Raw genomic sequence first — 21,335 nt, forward strand, 5'->3', positions numbered from 1 at the left:
GGCTAAGAATCAAAATTAACGCGACATGCTAACAAAGTATGCTTCAGTAAAGTGAGTCACACAACAAATGTACACATCAGACGTGCATAGTTAATGGGACAAAATTGTAGCACTTTAATATCGAGGGTACCAACTACTCATGTTAAATAACTATGATAGTATTATACCGGAGATCATTATTACCATAATAAATACTAGCTTTTGCCCGTGACTTCGTCCGCCTGAATTTCAGTCTGTTAAAGATAGATACGAGTATATCAGGAATTAGGTAATGTAGCTTCTACTGGTGAATGAATTTTTAAAATCGGTTCCGTAGTTAGCCAAGTTTAAATTACTTACTATCTAAATTTTAGGTGCCATCAATACGAGTAGGCCTCTTACATAGTTTTGTCAAACAGCGTTCGCGAATAGCCTGATATTTTAGCCCGAATTGACATCCGTGAGCTTGGTGTAGCCTATAGATCTATGTGCCATTAAAGACACTGACGACCCATAGAAACTGCAGTGCAAAGACACAGTATATACAACGTGTCCCAAAATTCAAGGATAAGCTGACGCCACAAGATGGACATAGTCATGACTACTTTAGGAAAAATAAGGAAAAAAATCTATCTCAATTATTTTTTAAGTTACACAATAAATTATGAAATTCGACGAAAATTGACACCCCTTATGATATTTTACATTACCACGACCACAATTTTTCAAATATTCCTGTTTTTCTGTTTATATCGGCAACTTAAGTAGTGCTGCTGTTCACTCCAACTCTTAAAACCCCCAGAATCCTTCCAGTTTTTACACAAAAGTTAATCAAAATATGTTATTTCATTAAAATTTTGAACGATTTTTACTTTCACACCACTTTGACTCATCGTTTTGTAAAAAAAAAGTATGAACACTACTGCGGCAAGTTTTTTATAAAGTTGACGCAACTATTTAAGATTCCAAAATGGTATAATACTCTAAGAAACTTTGTCGCAAAAAAGATATGCGTACCATTTTTACAAGCACTTCGCTTGTTAGTTAAAACCGAACCTGAATTTAAAACCAGTTCTCCTTAACCAATTGAGCTGAAATTTGGTATACTTGTGTAAGTACGATGACAATGCAATTTATGGTACCATTGAGCTGGATGGAGTCTGGAAGTGGCCATAGGAACTCTTAACGAAACGGCGGAATTGCATCTAGTTTGGGTTCGTTGAACTTGTCTTTTCGAGAACTTTAGTGCTAGATGATGTTCAGGGACCTGATGATGAAATCAAGAGGTGGCAGAAGCTGGTCATAGGAACTCCTAAAAGAAACCGCGGAAGCTTATCGAGTTTGGGTTCGTTGGATTTGTCTTCCCGAGCACTTGGGCCATGAGGTTGAGAAACAACTTAAATGTTTAAAATAAAGTTGTAATAAAAAACAATTAAAAAAAAGCTTGACTTCGTTTGAAAATTATGATTGACTTCATCATCAGGACCGTGGACATCATCTAGCACTAAAGTGCTCGAAAAGACAAATCCAACGAACCCAAACTAGATGCAATTCCGTCGTTTCGTTTAGAAGTTCCTATGGCCACCTCCAGTCTCCATTCAGCTTAGTGGTACCATAATATTGCATTTTCATCGTACTTACATAAGTGTACCAAATTTCAGCTCAATCGGTTGAGGAGAACTGGTTTTGAATTAAGTTGCAAGATTTATCCCATACTAACTAACAAGCGAAGTACTTGTAAAAATGGTACGCATATCTTTTTTGCGACAAGGTTTCTTAGAGTATTATACCATTTTAGAATCTTGGATAGTTGCGTCAACTTTATAAAAAACTTGCCGCAGTAGTGTTCATACTTTTTTTTTACAAAACGATGAGTCAAAGTGGTGTGAAAGTAAAAATCGTTCAAAATTTTAAGGAAATAACATACTTTGATTAAGTTTTGTGTAAAAACTGCAAGGATTCTGGGGATTTTAAGAGTTGGGGTGGACAGCAACATTACTTAAGTTGCCGATACAAACAAAAAATCAGAAATATTTGAAAAATGGTGGTCGTGGTAATGTAAAATATCATAAGGGGTGTCAATTTTCGAAGAATTTCGTAATTTATTGTGTAACTTAAAAAATAATTGAGATAGATTTTTTTCCTTATTTTTCTTAAAGTAGTCATGACTAAGTCCATTTTGCGGCGCCGGCTTATCCTTGAATTTTGGGACACGTTGTATATGCAAAGACGCGCCTTACCTGTGTTTTACAATTCGATGGGTGCCGGGAATAAAGCCGCAATCGACAAAACACAATTTTACAGGAGAAGAGATTTAGTGTCAATTTTGAATAATTCTAAACTACGAGGCGTACCAAAACGGTTTGTATATCAAACGATGCGTTATTTTTTCTGGAGTAACATTTAATGTGCTTAAGGTTATAGTGCTTAGAATATACTTTAAAAAAGGTAGAAATACATATTGCCGCTTCATACATTGAAAGTCGGTTCCGTAAGAGTCCATTGTGGTTTTGTTCCGGTAAAAAGTGTGCAATCAATCAAACAGCAATAGTGTATTGCAGCCTCAGGCGCTGATCTGAAGGATACAGTAATAGCCGTTTGCTTGTAGAAGATTTAAGTAAAAGTTTTAACATTGTATATGGCACGATTATTCCGGTCAACAAATTTTAAATGATGAATGGGAATAACGATTCAATATCCATAGTGCTTTTGGTAAATCAGGCAGTTTCAAAGATAAAATTCTGAAAAAAATTCAAAAGGTGTATAGGGACCCGCAGTTTACTAAAATCACTTAATCGGAAAACTGCTGCTATGGCTATTGCGGCTTTATTCCAGGCACCCATCGAATTGATATTTTATGTAAAATTTACCGTTAATTTTGGAAGAAACTATCGCAAATATTAACATTAACTAATTTGCCACACAGTTATCTTACCAGAGACCTAATCTTTAGATAGGCATAGTGCATGTGATAACAATTGATAAGCTGCTATCTAAGTTGTTATTGTTTTGCAGTGAAAGTGTTAGGAGTTAGATTGGCCAGGTATTTCCAACAACTGAGTAATATTTCAATAAATAAACGTAAATAACTGTATTTTATGTGCGCTAATTGAATCCAGTTATCTATTGTGCGAAGAACACGACGAATTATCTGTCTACATAATAATTAGTTACATTATTATCTTAATACACGCCTAAGATAATATTAATATAAGTTCTTTCTCTAAACATTTTCAACGAGTTAATAAATTAATTATAATGATCCATAACATTCTCATCATTGTTTAAAATCTTATTTAATACATTTGGTCTCTGAAGTCAGTCGGGCGTGCAGTGATTATTATGTAGACGTTATTTCTTCAAGATTTAGATGTTTTTTACATCTTCTTCTATCCTGAGGGTTGTACTTGTAACTACAGGTCATAATAATATGTCCAAATGGCATCAGGCTCAGTAAATTCTCACGGATAAACATTCTTCATCCTCTAAGAAAGCGCGGAATCATGTTTATTTCTTCCAAACGAAATCATACCGTTTTCTTTTCAGACAATTTGATTGATTTTTATCTGAACACTGAAAAATTCGAACTCTACTTATTAAAGTTAGTTAAATTGAGTAGGGATAGTACAACCAAATACTTAAAATGTTGATTTTCTTTTTTGTAATACAAACCAAAATATCAAATACTTTAAATATAGGTTTTAGAAGTCATTAAAATTCTCTCTGAAATTTCCTTGGTATTGAGTCTTTTTGCCTTGCTTACGATGAATTTGTGGATAAGTTTAATTTAGTGTCAAAAAGAACTCAGCACGAAAAAACCATCAATTTATTAAAACTAAGTGTAGTTATTATATCATGGAACAATATTTTCAGCTCCTTATTACGATGATGAGAAGGAGAAGATGCTCTTGTAAGATTGAAAGATAGGTAAGTACCTATTGTCAAGCGGTTTTCCTGCTAACTTTGATAGCATGCTTGCTTTTAGTAAGTAGATAAACAGCATAATGGCGATCACAGAAATGATAGTTGTAGTATATTAGTATATGTATTTTGACTAATCTTGAAAACAAGTATAGTAAGATATGATATAATCGAAAGATATGAGGTCATCATCAAGAAACGGTTTTATTCACAAATTAGAAACTAGTCTAGCTAAGTTTTTCACATAAATACTAAAAGCCAAACAAAATTTATTCATACTTTACATTAAATATTAATACGCTACGTCTACGAATTTTAGATTGACTAGGTAGGTAAGTAATTGCTTATTTACGAACACGATTATTGTCTCTTACGCCCCTATTCACAAACGATGCTTGCTTAAGTGAAGCAGCAAATCGAACACACAGCGTTGAATAGAGCTCTATGGTTGGTTCATGTGTCACCCTTTGCGTCCACGGCCGCGCACTGTGAGACCTCATAGTAATGATTGTGAATACGGGCGTTATTCTCTATTATTGAGTACGGATGGCCAGGTACTTATAAGTAACTTAATTCACTCGTGGGCAGCATTCGATTATACCGTCTCAGTTACGTAGTCATAAATCAGGTAATGGTTATTGGCAAAATACGTCCACACTCCACACGTGAACACTGAACAAGTTGGAGGTTGTTTACCTACATCTTTCGTTGCGTTACTATGTTGCCTACTTCGCTTTTACGTCTGTGGACTGCTTGTTGCTATGTATTTAGGTTTCAGTCGACTTAGCAGAAATAGAGTTGGGAAACGTTTTTGTTGGAATTAGACAATGTGAGATTTTTCGTAGTCTATGGGTTGACTTGATACCAATAAAATCTGTCATCGAAGTGGTAGTTAGTTAAAAAGTAATTGATACCTACTGTTCAGACGTGGTTCAGACAAAAATCAAGTAATAATTAGTACTCTATTTTTTCCGAACAGCGAATTGATATTTACTAGCAAGAAAAAATAATTAATAAGCAAGTAATTACCCTAGGAGCTTAATATTTCAGCGTTTATCACTAATTGACGACACTTCAGACTTTCAGAGAGACTGTTGCTATCTTATTAGGCATTCATTCATTAATATAAACAAATACATAATATAGTAATATCTGCTATTTACATAATAAATCTACGGTTTCTTAAAAGATTTCCTGGATTTTCTTCGGTCCTCCAACTGACAGAAGTTAACAGCATGTTTATTTATGGGCGTGAAAAATCACAAGCGGTACGCATTGCGCCATTATCATTTTATCAGGCACCTACCCGGTTATCAAGGTATCTGAAGGTTAGGCACCACCGTCACCGCGATTGGTATTCCGTTCCAAGTTTAGACGAGATAATGTCGGAGCACGTTATTGTGATGAGTGCATAAATATGAGGAAATTGTTCCGATTTATGTGTGTTGGAAATTCACTGAAACTGCCTTTGGAAGAAAACTTACGTTACTAAACTGCTTGAGCTATTTTTTAAGTGTAAATAATGCTTGTTTTGAAACGCATCCCAAACCCTTTTAAAAATATGTAGAATTACAGTAGAACGCCAAAGGTTCATTAATGTAGAATTATTCCTGAAAAGTTCTAGTTAAGTTCCAATCTTTTCAGTCACATCTTATTGAATTTAATCTGCATTTTCATGTTTAGATTCGCAACTCTACATGAAAATATGTTGCTGTACAAATACATTAAGTAACTTCAGTACATACTACATATTTTCTTTTGGCTGTTTTCTACATTACGCATAAATATTTTGTTAAGAGCTTAATCAACATTCGAATGATATGAAATCATCGTGAATGATGATATCAACTGGTATGTCTATTATCTCATCATTTGATAAAATCATAAGTATTTTAAGTACTTACCTAGGTACTTGCTCTGGCGGTTGTCTGTCTACCATTCCTACGTTCACTTGTTTTAATTAAATAGGTACCTAATGTTATACTCGTAGTTACAATGTCTGTAAATGTGTAAATGTTCAATGAAGGCTTACACTTGCTAAATAAAATAACTAAACTTGTTTGATCATACGGTAGCGCCCTCTAGACCCTTTTAATACAATATTTCTTTGCCTCTCGTTTTATGAAACAGACAGTAAACAAAAAAAAACTGTCGATCGACATCTGACGAGCTAGGAGCAGCTGAGGTTCGGTGCACTATCGGACGAGTTGGGGTGGGGGGAGGGGGCGCCATCGCCATATGCGCGGGCGCTGCCTGCGTTTGTGTGGGTGCGCGTAGGGTGCCAGCCATCTAACATTGATTAAGGATGGCAATCTGGATTAGCCTTTTGATTTTCATCGATAAAAAGAGGGTTTTTCCAAAGCTGCTGAAAAAAGCTCAACTGTAGTCCCATACTACTACTCACATCTGCCTTGGGCAGGACTGGAATGGTTTTTAAAGCGTATTAGTTTCCATAATAATTCATATTCTTAAAAACAATAATTTTCTTGTGACTTTTAAACCCATGTAGAGACGATTGGTGAGAATATGATGAGGTTTCGTTCGTAGCAAATGTAACCACCATGCACGCGTGGCAACCCTGATTGTACACCTTGCACGCAACGGGACCCTGCCCCTAGCAGGTAGAAAACGGCTGACATGATTTGGGACGGATCTTACTTTCTCGATAGCGAATATGGACTTCACAATGCAGTATAATAGGCCACAATGCTGCCAGTGCGCACAAACATCCTTTTATTATTTTCGTGGAACTTTAAACACTGCTTGATTATTACGTTGGTACAGTTGTGTCATTCATTAGACGAGTTAGAGTTTGTAACGAAGGTACTGATGACCAAAACGATGACCATGTACTACTAAACGTAGGAGTGCCTTTATTTTGTTTTCAAAGAGAGGTACAATAAATGGCAAAATACGTATAATTGCATTCTCACAAAATTATGCTTTTCATATGAGAAAGTACCCTTTAAAATCCGAGAGTTTCGTATCATTATTTATTTATGATACATAACTAATTAACAATGTACATTCATCATCTAATAAAAGCTGTGATCTAACAACAAAACTCCCTACCAGAATATTAGAATCGCATATTTTTATTTTTAGCTGGCATCACAAACCGGTGTCGACGTAAAATCTTGAAATGTTTTTTGCAGTCACCAAACAAAACCCGATAATAACAGATGTTCAGCACAGGTTCCAACGCACACACGCAAAGGAATAGGCCATCTCGAAGACGATTTCTTCGAGCTTTACTTCTTGTCTCTTGCTCTACTCAATAGAAAAAGAGCAAGACGCACTTTGAACCTGATCGACTGGAAACGCACCTGGTTTAGTGAATATTCAAAAATGTTACATTCTCCAGAATCTGGCGAGTCTAGTAATTTGTTGCATCGCAAACCTGTTTTAGCTACATTGTTTGATGACTGTTTATGATACCGTTTAAACTTAATATCTGACCGCCATTCCACCCACGTGGGGATTTTGGATAGAGTTCATTCACTATAGTATTGACTGTTTGGTTTCATATTATAACTATTTAATGAGTTGCAACCATAAAGAAAGGTTTATTTTTACGACTTTTAACAATCTAGATTTAAAGTAGGCTTTCATGAATGATCAAGATTATTGTCCTTCGTCTGAGGTATTCATTAAATACGAACTCGAAATGCATTCCGTTCACGCGGGCTTTGTTTTATCATGATGGGAAACTTAAAAATAATGCCAATAAAATGAGCCCATACAATATTAAAGCATCGTATCACGAATGCCAATCGACACCGCTCACACAAAGCTGGCACAGTAACAATTCAGTCCAAGTACTATATTTAGTACAAAATAAAACAACTGTCGCTTGCCCTTCATTGAAACTGCATAATTTCATGTCATTCCTGCACCATACGTATTTAAAAATAGGGTCCATTTTCATATGATGCGCGTAGGCAGCGTAATTGGTTGACGCCGTCGTCTGCGCACACCAGAATTTTTAATTATGAATTAATTAGTGACGATCAACATCACAAACTTGCCTAATGCTGGCCTTATGGAGTCAATGAAACGGGTTTCAATTTTGCATGGGGCATTGGTACGAACAAAAAAATAATTCAAAGTCATAAAATAAAAATGCTAAAATTATAGGCAATACTAATAAAATGAGGCTTTAAAAGAAAAGTGCATACTGCAGGTAAAAGTACACCGCGTAACTTGTAGGTATCGGTGCAGGTAGAGTAATATTCAATTATTGGTTACTTTGTATCAGTAATAAATTAGGTAGGTAGTTATAAATAATATCTAGTTCACATGTATCGTGATCGTACACGGTCACATAGAGGGGTCGACGACTCAGATAAACATTAACTCATTACATATTATGTAGGTAGAGCTACTACATATCTTCAAAGATCTGAACGTGAAGATATTTACGCCATTCGCACCTAGGTATTGTACTGTATAAAGTATATTTTTTCCTTTTAAGCATTTTTCTGAACGTACTCAATAGGAATATTGAGGTTTGTTTACCACAATACTTAACCGTGTAAGCTTTGTTTGTTTGTAATTTGTTTTCTTAATAACTTTATCACTGCGATCAAATCAATTAAATTATTTTTTGTGTGTAGAGCGTTACTAATCGTTTCGAGTTCGAGCGTTTTTCAAAGTTGCTTAATAATAACGGTCTCGTCATCGTCAATCATGAAATTCGTCAAATTTCTCAAGCAGTCCGCGTTGAAATTCTTGTTAGCGCCATTGAGTTATAATGTAAGTAATATTACTTCAATGGTTAGCGCACCATCGACGCCTCCATCTGTCACAAGTGGGTGTCGACTCGAGGAGATGCGTGTAGGCCAAGGTTTTTGGATAAAAATCTTTGTTGAAGCTATGTCGATCGATTTAGAGAGAGTTCAAGCCTCAATTGAGGCTTGCTACTGATACTGTTACGTCTCTACTCTGTTACTCTTTAGTAATGACATTTAACAAACAAAGGGATCAGTGACCCATGTACTGTTTTCTAAATCAAATCGATGAAGATAAAGGTGATTTGGACGAGTAATGATTATTTGATAAATATAAATGTGTCACTTTTCTGTGCAAAAGCTTTATTAAATAAGGCTGAGTTGCACCATCTTACTTTAACTTTGACAAACGTTAAAAATCTGTCAAACTCCATACAAAAAACACCGATTATCTTCATAGTTACGTTCAAAGTTAGGTGATGCAACTCAGCCTAGTGTATTTCAAGGAACTTATATTTAAGCCATAAAAACATGGTACATATTCCTATGAAACATCACGCACATATTTCAACAAAATCTTCCTAACCAAACTTGCACTCGCTAAATCATTAGCTGCCCATTCAAACACTGAGCTTATCGAAGCTCAGCCAAAGCTAACCCACTAATGAAAACTCTAATTACAAAATTCCACGTACAATCAGCGCGCCAGACGTCAGTTTTATCGTCGTACTCGAACTGATTCAGGCATTAGTCACAGAGCCATGAATGGTTGAAAGGTGCCGAAGAAAGGGGAGCGGGGTGGTCTATAAATATACCAGCAAACAGGTGGCCACTGATCCTCGAGCGCCTGAACAATAAACTTACAGGACGCAAGGAAAGTGAAAACGAATGCCTCTGCTTGAAAGGAAAATTGTCGGTATTTGTCGTTTTCGCACCGATATTTTTTAATTGCAAAGAGCAGGAATAACACTGAGTTGCTAGCATTAATTAGCTGTAATGTATTCCGTTTGAATTTCAGTGAAAATATATTGCTGAATTTCAAATTAATGTTAGGTAGGTACACTTATACTTACATTTTCTTTTGTGAAGTAGTCCGGTGAAATACTTAGATACAATGAACCAAACTTGTTTGCCCACGTAAACGGTTTCATTTAAAATGTAAAATAGTGGAAGTAGAGTCGGGCGTTATCTTAATGAGTTCATTTTATAAAAACTTACTGTCTTACAAACTAAACCCTAAACATAAGTAGATAATTATGTAGATAACAGTAATTCCTTTTATCGATTACCAATTAATGACTTGTACAATTTCTTTCTTAACGATTAAAACCAAACAGGTCTACATTTTATACATGTAAACTGGAATAAGAAGGATATAAAATGCTGTCTCATGGCTCACTTATTGTTAACTTTAATTGATGAAAAAGTGTTCCTAAAAGCCCCTAAAAATGAGCCTAAAAGCACAACACTCTTTTTCGAATGATCCGCATACAAGACTCCCAATGTAAATTAACTCTAACATACTTGTTTATTTTCTTTCCAATGTTGCCTATCGTGCGTGCGCGCCGCCAAGTCATCCATTTCGGTACATCGGATATCCGTACGGGCTGCTGATTGATCCACCACCACAAAGAGAGTCCACTTTCCGTGGCTTCCACTAACTGGCACACCGGATATATGGGCTGGAGATATTTTCTATTATTAGGTCGAGAATGAGAGCTATACTCGTATTTCCTTTTCGGATTATTGAGAACAAAAGACATTAAAACGTCCTTACATCTCATGTAGTTATTATTTACAATGTTATGGTTAATTTTTATTAGACTTTTAATTATGCACTTTGTCACTAATTTTATAATACCTAAATGGGTTTTAATTATACAAGTGACCTATCATGGACATAATATGATCATATTATCGCATTTAGAAAAACTTCATATTTTAATAATGATCGGTTCGAAAGTGAGTTTTTTTTATCAAGCAATGTTAAAAATAAGTTGGTACATAATAGTATAGGCAGAAAACTAACTAAAAGTATTAGTTAAGCATAGATAATTTGGCTAGATGTGGTATAGACCTGAAATCTAGTTCTATTTGTACTTCACCCATGCTCCTACACTACCGCGTGCCATATTGCCGTTCATTGCGAAAGCTCGGAATGTTCAATGAAGCTCTATGAATGCATAAATAGGGCGATTCAGTCCAAAACTGCTTAGTTATATTATTGCGGGGTTCTCAGAAAGCGCTGCGCAGGCGGCTGCCGCCAACCGCCGCGCCGCGGGCCGGGCGTCGATCGTTGATTTGGTTTCGGGTGCACGCATGTCTGAGACAACTTGAACGTTAACTTTAATCGGTTGACAACAAGAAATCAGAATCGTTTATTGATAAACCGAATCAATAGGTCGTAAGCGAGATATTTGAGAAAAAAAGTCATAGAAAGCTCCAAATATATTAATAGGAAATACAACGCCATATGTGGCTTTTAATTTCAGTTATAAATTGAGGATGCAGTCCTAAAAGCATTCTTGACCACTTGAATTGTTGCTAGGGCCACTTATGTATCTACAAAAAATCTACCGGTCCAGTTCAAGTTCTCATAAAACAAAATGTCATTCCGCACGCTGCGTGCTAAACTAAAGGCTGTTATGAATCGATGCGAATGCTATCTCAGTTGGCAGTCCTATTTATAAATCGCAAATTGGTTAACCCAATCGCATATATCTAGTTACAGAGAACTAATAAAGACGAAAATAAGACGGCGTGAAACGCTACCCAATCATCAATCATACTTTGCCGCGCGAGTTCTTGGCTTATGTCCCCGCGGCGACCCTGAGTGAGACTCTAAATATAGACTAAATGCAGTCCCATTCCCTTATGCATGAAGTACTGCGCCCAGGGGCTGTCATGTTTCGATTCGCGAATCGAGAAGCTAGGACTCATGAGTTGAATCGATACGACTCGTGCTCTACAGCTCCACAGATGTAGAGAAGAACATTTCAGATGTAACGACAGCCAGTATCGAAAAAGTATCGCGAAGAAATAATTTGTTGTTGATATTTTTAGTTACCGTTTAGGTTCCTTTTACTACATTTTGTTTGGTAAGACAACTACTTTAACCCTAATAAAGTGCATTATTTCTTTCTCGAACATGTTACTCACAAATCACTACAACACAGTAACTCCGGCGCAGTTTGGACTTTCTGTGGCGACCGCGCCCATGTCACCGTTTACGCTGATTGCTTTCAAAGTGATTAAGCACGTGCTGAGTCGTGATACCTCATGAAAGTCATTTAGAATACCAACGAAATTTTACTAGAGGTGCATGTATAAAAGCAAGTATAGTACCTACTACGTTTATATCACAAATTCACGAATCGAAGATCAATTGAACGGCTATGTGAACTGCAACAATAGCTAACGACTTTAAAATAATTTTCTACTGAAAATTCCTCATTGTCAAATAAAAAACAAAAAGGTAGCATTAAACAATATTTATTAAAACACAAACATAAAAACACGTCTTTACTTATGGCGCTTTCTTCTTTTCAACCTTCTGCTCTGGAGGCTTATACCCCACTTGTTCTTCTGGAGTATGGGGCCAGTACGTGGGCCTGTTCACGGGGTCGATGGCCAGGTCGGGGAACATATCCGCATACATCTCCATCGTCATCTCTTCAAATTTGGGGAGGGCTCTTATTCTTGAAAGCTCTTTAGTCGCTCTGGAAAAAGTTGAATATTTACGTAAATAAAACCGCAAGTATATCACGTCACACTAACATTAGTGCCTCGCGGGATTGAAGACATAGCACCAAGTTCTCATAGGCTTGGTGAATTAGGCATTTATAATGAGGAAGGCTTAGACAAAAGCTTCAAAATATTATTAGGATTTGAATTAGATGAATTAACCAATTGAATAGCGAGATTCCAGACTTAACCCGAAAGTAAAGGTGTTGCATCCGGATCCGTTCTATAAAGCATCGTTCGTTCATTCGTTCGTTCGTTTCAGCTGAAAGACGTTCACTGCTTGACAAAGGCCTCCCCTAAGGATTTCCACAAAGAACGGTCCTGCGCCGCTCGCATCCAGGCACCTCCCGTGACCTTCACCAGATCGTCGGTGTGCTATAAATAATATGAAAGGTTAAACGCTGGAACTTACTTGTCAATGTCCACCTGCATCTCAGCGCAGAACTTCTTGATCTCGGGCTCCAATGCTTTCCACTGCTCGTCGACCTTAGCTGACAACGTGTCTTGCGGGTAGGGTACTTGAAACTTCTCGTACTCTGTCTTCAGTTTGTCCACCAGGCCAGGAACAGGCACCATCTTAGAGTACGCTGCCCAATCAATTTTTGGCGGTTCAGGGGGATGAGCTAGTACCCTACAATTAGAAAACATCCGTTTAAAAAAGACGAAAGACGCCATTTAATTCCATGCATTGGTAAGCCAATGATTGATTGATTTTTCAATTAGAGAAACCACCAGGTTCCATTATAATCTTGAGTGTAGATTGATCATACGCCTTTACAAGCCTATAAAAATTGCCTATAAATATGAATATGGTATTTTGAAGAACGGAAATAAACATTGTTTCCTACCGTCGAAGATAAGCATCAGATTTGGCTTTAAATGCGAAGTACTGGACTCTCTGTTCTGGTGGTACTTTTTTTTCGAGTTCCGCCCAATTTATGCTGCTTTTCGTAAATCGTTTTGCCATTTTAGACTATTTTCTCGATGTAAATAATGTATTTCAAACTGTTTGGAATTTTGAATGAATCAGTCAATTTGATATTGAATCAAAGTGACATCCATAGAGGTCAGACCATAATGAAAATTAGTGAGGCAAAGAGATAGATAAAAGAGTTTTTTTTCTATGATTGGTAAAAATAAGACGTAAATTCAACAAAAACTTCAAACTTCAAATGAAATAAAGCAATTTTAACATTTTAACCATGGACCTATAAAAAAAGGCGGACGGAACTCGCGCTACAACAAAACTGTGACGCAAAATTTTGGCGTTTGTCTATTGTGTGAGTGAATTTAGGGATGCCATGTTAGCCAAAACATGTTACCCATTTATTTTAAGAAAAACATAGATCGGCAGATGTTACTTGGAAATGTAGACAGAATTATTCCGTGCCATTTTAAAAGGGTGAAAGGTGAATGCGTTGAGGTAGGCGCGAAATTTTCAATGTTCAAATTTTCTTACATTGTTTGCAAGTCAGTGTGTCAGGGTATGTACATAATGATGATCAAAAATGATTCTCGCAGTTACAAATTACGAATCTTGTGTACATTATAATCATAATCTTATACATCATCAATATATTATTATTATCTCTGATAGATTTTTTTTAACATACAACCTGACACTGACTTGCAATCAATGTAAGAAAATTTGAATTTCGCAGTTCCACATTTTTGGGAAGGATCAAAGCCTATGAAATTATATCCCACTAAAACNGTTTTTTACACAATTTCATCACATAAGACATGTCGTATTCGTTTTGTTTTTTCGCTGCTTAAATGTGTCAACTGTGTGAAGTTTGCACTCGAAGTGGTGTAACAGGGTGTGAATGTGTGCGTGCCGGCCTGTACGTACAGGCAAGCTGGTGTATCCTAATGTCACAGTATTTTGTTGATGAGAATCCGTCCGACTTTTTTTATAGGTCCATGATTTTAACACTAAAGCTTCATCATCACCATCATTAAAATATTTTAAATTCTTATTGAGTAGACGTGTCCATGTTGTATTTCCATGCATCCAACGCCTCTCAGCCAATCTCCGACAAAGTTGCCGCATGAATCGCATGGAATCTCAAAACGCAATGCAATTTGGAATATTCTGAGAAATTCGTTTACCAATATTGTAGAAATGCTTTCACTTCAGGCATAAATAAACCGATTATTCCATCATGCGACGCAGGTCAACATGCGAAATTGCGTGCAAATCTGTTACCAGCTCGAATCCGTAGGTCGGGAACCTTATCCTCAAATAAAACATCTGTTGGCATATCAGACCAACATCGTCCTTATCCTGAAGGACTTTAGATGAATTGTTCCTCAAAACTCCTGGGGCAATATTGAAATCAAAGGCTTACTGTTCAAAGAAGGGAACTTTGTTAACCGAACCGTCTGTAGAAATGACGTGTTAGAATTTTTATCATTTGTCGATTAGATAGCGATATGGCTTGCGTAGTTATTTTCGGCTGCTTGACGAGTATATGCTTTGAATTATTCAATCCAGGTTCTACGTATTGTCTCCGGTGACGTGACTGCTTCGCAGTATAAGGTGAATAGATTTAGAACATCCCGATAGACTTATAGGCGTGATTCAAAATATCTATGAGTGAGTACCTACGTTTTATTAGTGATATTACAGTTGTTGAATAGTTTTCCCTCAAAATTATCATTGATAACGTGTTTGTTGTGTTTTTTATTTAGCTCGGATTAGATCACCATTGATTTTTAATTTAATTTAAGCTAATCCATTCATAGACCAAAATCTATATGCATGGTATCAATCACTAGACCCCTCAGGGATCGCAATGCAACCCTTAAGGACGTTTCATTGAATTCATGTCAAGCGTCGCTCTAAATCAGTTTCTCCCCTTGCGAGTTAATTACTGGCACACCGAATAAATCGACACGCCGTCTCAATTACGAGACAATAATGTCCGTGATGGTGTCGGATCCTTGGATCGTATCCGCCGGATATTATCCGAAACGGCATCACACGGACCGAATTTGCCGACGACACATTTACTATACCGCTCTTGGCTATTCTGTGACAACCTTACGAGGACCGTCACGATTTGGAACTTCGAAAGGGTATAACAATCTCGGCTCTATCTGAAACATAATAAGGGTATAAGCTATTTTAGGGTTAAAGGTAGTTTTCGCTACACGTGTCTTTAAGCACCGTTTCCGCCGGATCATCTCGTTACGTTTGAAAGTGTTAACTAATTCCGATCGCTTTGATGGGATATTAATACGTTCTAAGAATGAGATTTGGATTTGTGGTAGTGGATAAAAGTAACAGTCTAGTAAGCACCTTGTCTTGTCAAGTTTATACAAGTACATAATTGTTAGTAATTCTAAGATGGTTAATAAGGTGGTGTGAATTTCATCTTTTATTTAACCCTTAATTACTCGCATAAAGAATCTCACATAACTGCTCGCATGGGGTCACAGATGACCCCAAATTGTATGAGTAGTTTTTAATACATACTGAAATTTATAAGTAAATGAAACTATATTATTATAAAAATGCTTTATTTATTCTTTAATATCTATGGGTAATAACATGAATTTCTTACTAATTATACAAAAACAAGCTAAATTAAAATAATTGTCAATAATTAACAATTTGTACTTAGGTATACTGAGATCAAAGGTAATACTAGTATTTTTTTAGGAACTCTCTGAATCATTCTTGTTACGTTGTTGACAGTATATTTCAGAGTGATCATTGCACACAAATCTTGTACATTTCTTGCATTTTCGATTCACTTGATTGTGCGGAGGATTACTCGATCTCATTAGCGCTATCATGATCACTTTTTGTTATTTCATCTAACTCTGGCTCAGAACTCGACCCTCCAACTTCTTCTTCATCAGAAGCATCTTCCAACCATTGCACAATTTGCTATTTTTTCCTATCTCTACTAACTCTGAAAAAAAAAGACAAAGTAGTAGTAAAACTGAATTTATCAATATTTTTATTGTTTAGAGCTGTAAAAACACATTTATAACAAACATTTATTCACTGAATATACAATAACACAAATATTATTCATAATACACAAAATAAATACATAAAACAAAAAACTTACCTCTTCCAAAAAAGTTACGTAATTACTCGCATGGGGTCACCACTCAAGAGCGCAGCGACGCATCCTTCCACTCCCGTGAATTAGTCCCTATCAAAATACAAACTAAGACGTGTTTTATGAAGCTACTGGGGGCGCGGTGGAAATCGGGCCGCGCCAAGTGCTTCATTTTTGAATCCGAAATTGCTTTGACCCCATGCGACTAATTAAGGGTTAAAGACTTTCCCATCGAAGTTCACACGGTTAAATTATGCTGATATTTTTTTTAATTGCTTGATGCTGCATCAAACTTAACTCCAAATCAATTACAAATCTTCGCCGCAACTTCATAGAATTGAATTACCAAGTCAATCTCAAGTAACCCATAAAGTCGGTCCCATAAAGGTGTCTATAAACCGTAATGTGTTCAATAGAGTGGGTGATGTATTGCAAGATGGGAAACAGGTTCGGCTTACCCTGAAAAGAAACTTAACGCGGACCTGTACCTATAGTTGTCTCCTTATTCGTCGTTGGAGTGAGCGGGAGGGAAGTGTGAGCAGGAGTTTTTTGGTTTTCCGAATAGACTGGTGTTCCCGTTGCGGTTGGCGAAGCCCTAGTGGCGATGGCGAGCGGTTACGCCGGTCGTAAGTTATAATGACACGACGTTAAAAAAACGTGTAATCATATTCTGATCTGAGCTGCTAGCCTTGCAACTATGTTGTAGGTGCAAAATATTGAAACAGAAAACATAAGATATTTAGGAATCTAGACATAAACTAGGCAAGACATATTATTATGGACTCTACATAATATTGTGATAACGCTTGAAGCATTTAATCTATAGAATCGCCAAATGTGTTGGTAAGCGCCTAACTCAACAACGCCTGGACCAATGTTACCAATTCTTTTTTTTAATGTTGAACGGTGTCCACGCGTAGGTACGAAGACGCGGGCGGCCGCTATTTTATAAATATTAATAAATAATAATTATATTTTTATTCCTTCTGTTAGTCACGTTTTCCAGGATCAGATGTTATGAATCACTTACTGCTGGGTTTATATTTAACCTGGGTCTGACATAATAGTACGCTGTTTCATCTGCAAAAAAATCAACGCATCAGTTAAAAGTCTTTATTTATAAAACCGTTTGTTCTGACCGACTGATTAATCACAGCTCAGTCAAAGCTATACTGAGTCTCGAATATTGATGCCACATAGGTTCACTATGTGTCTCCTCAAGGTGCTAAAATTATGTAAGATAGATTAACGTGTAACATAAATAAAGAAGACTCACACCCGTATTAACAAACATTACTATGAGGTCTCACAGTGCGCGTGGACGCATCCCCACTGTGCGACACATGAACCAATCACAGAGCTCTATTTAACGCTGTGCGTTCGATTTGCTGCTTCAAAGCAAGCATCGTTTGTAAATACGGGCGTCAGACTTAGAAGAGTTGTAGTTTTTGGAAGTCCCTCCTCTTACGCTTAGGGAGAGTTCGATACTAGACTTCAGTCGTGTAAGCTTTTTGGCTGACTGAAGTCTTAACTTACTTTAGCCATAACTTACCTTCAATTTATGTTTTCTTTGTTCCAGCCCCAGCGCTATGAAGCTGGAGTGGGGCGAGCCGGAGCCCGACTATGGGCTGGAGGAAGCGGCCTTTTACGACGGCCCGCCGGCCGCCGCGCCGCCGCAGCGCAAGCATGTGTCTTTCAGCTTGAGGCTGGACCTGGTACGTATTGTATCTCTTACCCATTCTACTGATTCTTACCAGTACAGTACAGATACTTACCAGATAAGTATTGTATCTTCTACACAATTACACGGGAGCGTGGGAAACAGGTAGGATAGGATAGTATTATTTACCGAGATTTACAGCTTTTTAAAAGCATACTTGCAAAAAAATTATGAGTTTTATTAGTGTGAGCTCTCAGCCCCACCTCTAAAAAGTTATAAAAAATATAAAAATGTTAGGAATCTGTGGAAACATACAGACAACAGTGAAAAATCTTTTTTGCCTTGAATAACTTAGATATGGCTCTGATGAAAAGCTCCTGTTTGAGCTTTTATGAGACTTTCGAGATAACTTTTAGAACTTAAATTGAAGGTTTATTTGTCTTACATTCCAAGGTAAAACCTCCAGTGTGGTCTGGAATTTCTTATCGGGGTTGTTTTGCTTGGCTCTTTGTATTTATAAATCCTTAAAGACAATATTTTCGACGAATACATAACATATTAATTGAAGTTTTTAAGATAGATATTATAAATAATTGGTAGGTATGTACTTTCTCTACACACTTCGCTGGCCAATAGCGAGACGTTTCATGATTATTATTCTACATGCTTTCATTATCATTTAGTTATGAATAATAATGTCTTATGAGCGTGTTAAAATTAATAGAAAATTGTTATAAATCCGGTGTTAAGGCCTGTCGATTGATACTATGATCACACTTTCTAAATTGTAAAACAAATAAGTTATTACTTATTTTCTAGATTTTCACTCTGTTGGGTAATTGAATATTTATAAAATACATAACGGATTGACCTGATTGGTTTACATAAAAAATCGACGAGTTTCGCCTGCGGCTGCAGCCACAAAAGTATTGATTAATTAATTAGAAAAATTAAATAATACGGCCTTAATCTGTCACATAACTTAAGTCGGTATTGTATACCGACAATACAGAAAAATAACGCGATTCGATCTCGATCTTAATAATAAAGTATATCAAAAGATATTTAATCACAGGATTAGTCTCTTTCTAATGAAATTCAAAGAACCAAAAGTCTCAATGTAAGCTTTAAATTGAATTGAGTTTTGAGCTTCGTTAGGTAAAAGTACATAGATATGTAATGTAAAAATCTTATGAATGGTATAATAAGCACAGGCATAAGCTCAGTTTCCGAAGCACGTTTGCTTTGTGAAAGGAACTTATCATAGAGCGGTTGGTTATTCAGTCACAACACTTACAACTCTACAAGTAGGTAATTGTTCCAGCCTAAACTCACCTTTATAGCACCTTACTCATACTTTACTTGGTCGGATAAATTTATTAAAACTGTCAAAGTGGCCAGGATATCCGATGTCGCGGAGAAATGGGAATCTCTATGTAGATAGAATTCATTAGAAACCTTGCAGGGACCGGTGGTAATGGTCGCGGTGAAGACTCTATACATAGTTTATGACTTAATAATATCTTCCCCGCAATCTTGTTTTTCTAGTTTACAGATTTTCATATTAATAGCAATAACGAATCTGAAATTATTTTCATTTGCATTACTTATTTGATGTTAATAACTAAATAATGTTTTGCATTAACTTTGATGAAACTATACCTATGACAATTTAGTAATTTCTGAAGTTTTGTTAATATTGAATAGAAATTAGACATGTTTTTTGGAATATTGTCTGTATCCTATCCATACTAAAATCTAAGTGACATTAACATGAAAAATATAGCTTGATCCATTTATTAGGGCAACTCAATATAGAGTTCTTAGCTTAGCTAAACTACAGGATGGGGACCGATTTCAATGCGTACGACTACGGACACAGCTACTTAAATAAATGGTACTAAATCCGTATTAGAATTTACATACATATTTGCATGAAGTCATAATTTTTCGTATCTCCTCATGCAATCATAATGTCTACTTGCAGCCTCAGTATTTTATGCAACTTGTCAAATGCGATTGGAAAGCCTTTTCACCTTGTCGCATAAACAAGCATCCGATACTGGCAATTGACACAGTCCCATAGTTGTAGGTTTACTAGCACTTAGTTTGCTAGCCTGGTGAGTTAGCGTGTAGGTACGCTAGTTTACAGCGCCCAGTCTTACAGAAATGGAAAACAGGCTCTCGCTGTGTTTGTGCTAGTGTTGTGCGTATCGATTATCTAGACTTGGATTTCCAACCAATTAGGAATCGATAAATGGTATTATGTTGTATGTATATCGATAAATTGTAGTATTTTAAATATGGGGTGAAAGAATTTGTCATTCGACCGACTAATTATTTTATTGAAGAATTGGATCGGGAATTGTCATCAGTATTTTTTTTTTTGTAAGGGATGAACGAATTTGTTATCTGACTGAAAAACTGACCGACTAATTATTGAAGAAATTAGGCTTAATGTAGTCGGGATAAATTCTATCACAATTATTATTATTACAACACCAAGCCTCAATCGCGCCGTTTCATTTTCCAGGTCAAAATGCCATCGACTAATCAAAAGACTATGAAATCGATAAACAGTATCGACTCTACCCGAGTTACTATTTCCAATAGAAGTTCCCTATAATGAGTGTAATTGTACGGTTCGGGCTGTTTCGAGTGGCCTGCAAGTGCTTATATTTTGTAATTGGATACATAATTACAGTTTTTCTCAGTCCAGACTAGCGGCTGGACCTCTTACCTTGAAATTACTTACTTGAGAAAAACATTAATTATTTCTTGAGAGTGTAAATTATTTAGTTATTAAATTGAATACTATTCTCCAATTTATACATCGCATCTTTCAACACATTCAGTATTTTTTAAGTTTATTTTTTTAGCGTTAAGAGTCGCATCACAAACTAAATTTTAAATAGGTTGAATATTCATCCTATTATTCTATGGCATTCTTAAGCTCTTAGCGTAGTTTTTATACCAATATTTCACCTAAAATTGACCTTTACCCATTATCACGGGACCTTGCAGGCAAGGAAGACGTGTAAGGTCCATAGTTGCGGGCATATGGTGTGTGATGGGTATCAAATTAACTCTACCGAGTGTGCGCTCAGTTATATCCCCCTTTTTCCCTCACGAGGTACAGTCGACGCCGATAGAATGTGACAATTGTGATGACAGTGAGACCGTCTAACATTGACACCAAATCATCTCTATTCCTTAGTGATA

At 36.4% G+C, this 21,335-nt stretch overlaps 3 protein-coding genes and 1 long non-coding RNA gene across 6 annotated transcripts in view; 2 read left to right on the forward strand and 2 right to left on the reverse strand.

The window, feature by feature from the left end:
* LOC114356376 (uncharacterized protein K02A2.6-like) overlaps positions 1-21,335 on the forward strand; it is a 341,613-nt gene that overhangs the window by 99,723 nt on the left and 220,555 nt on the right. The gene's annotated exons all lie outside the window — the stretch shown is intronic.
* The window catches only part of pnt (ETS transcription factor pointed), a 151,945-nt gene that overhangs the window by 2,626 nt on the left and 127,984 nt on the right, over positions 1-21,335 (forward strand). For all 3 annotated transcript variants that reach the window (XM_028309514.1, XM_028309516.1, XM_028309515.1), the window contains exon 2: positions 18,033-18,168. In XM_028309514.1, the coding sequence (XP_028165315.1) occupies positions 18,033-18,168 (136 nt within the window). The remainder of the gene's footprint in view (positions 1-18,032; positions 18,169-21,335) is intronic.
* LOC114356387 (ATP synthase subunit d, mitochondrial) lies at positions 12,130-13,477 on the reverse strand. The gene is made up of 3 exons (XM_028309536.1): positions 13,223-13,477; positions 12,787-13,005; positions 12,130-12,349 (listed from the first exon to the last, which is right to left on the reverse strand). The coding sequence occupies exons 1-3, from the start codon at positions 13,339-13,341 to the stop codon at positions 12,157-12,159; spliced, it is 531 nt and encodes a 176-aa protein (XP_028165337.1). The 5' UTR covers positions 13,342-13,477; the 3' UTR covers positions 12,130-12,156.
* LOC114356392 (uncharacterized) lies at positions 16,067-16,636 on the reverse strand. Its single transcript, XR_003656210.1, has 2 exons — positions 16,460-16,636; positions 16,067-16,297 (listed from the first exon to the last, which is right to left on the reverse strand). It is a non-coding gene; the product is annotated as an uncharacterized LOC114356392 (long non-coding RNA).

The sequence above is a fragment of the Ostrinia furnacalis genome, unplaced genomic scaffold, assembly GCF_004193835.3.
Source record: "Ostrinia furnacalis isolate ACB-3 unplaced genomic scaffold, ASM419383v2 OfSCF2800, whole genome shotgun sequence".
In the NCBI taxonomy this organism is placed as follows: domain Eukaryota; kingdom Metazoa; phylum Arthropoda; class Insecta; order Lepidoptera; family Crambidae; genus Ostrinia; species Ostrinia furnacalis.

Coding starts and splice junctions, on each gene's coding strand:
- LOC114356387 (XM_028309536.1), bottom strand. CDS start 13,341: ATGGCAAAACGATTTACGAAAAGCAGCATAAATTGGGCGGAACTCGAA. Junction 13,006..13,222: donor TCTGATGCTTATCTTCGACG/GTAGGAAACAAT, acceptor TTCTAATTGTAG/GGTACTAGCTCATCCCCCTG. Junction 12,350..12,786: donor ATGCAGGTGGACATTGACAA/GTAAGTTCCAGC, acceptor AACTTTTTCCAG/AGCGACTAAAGAGCTTTCAA.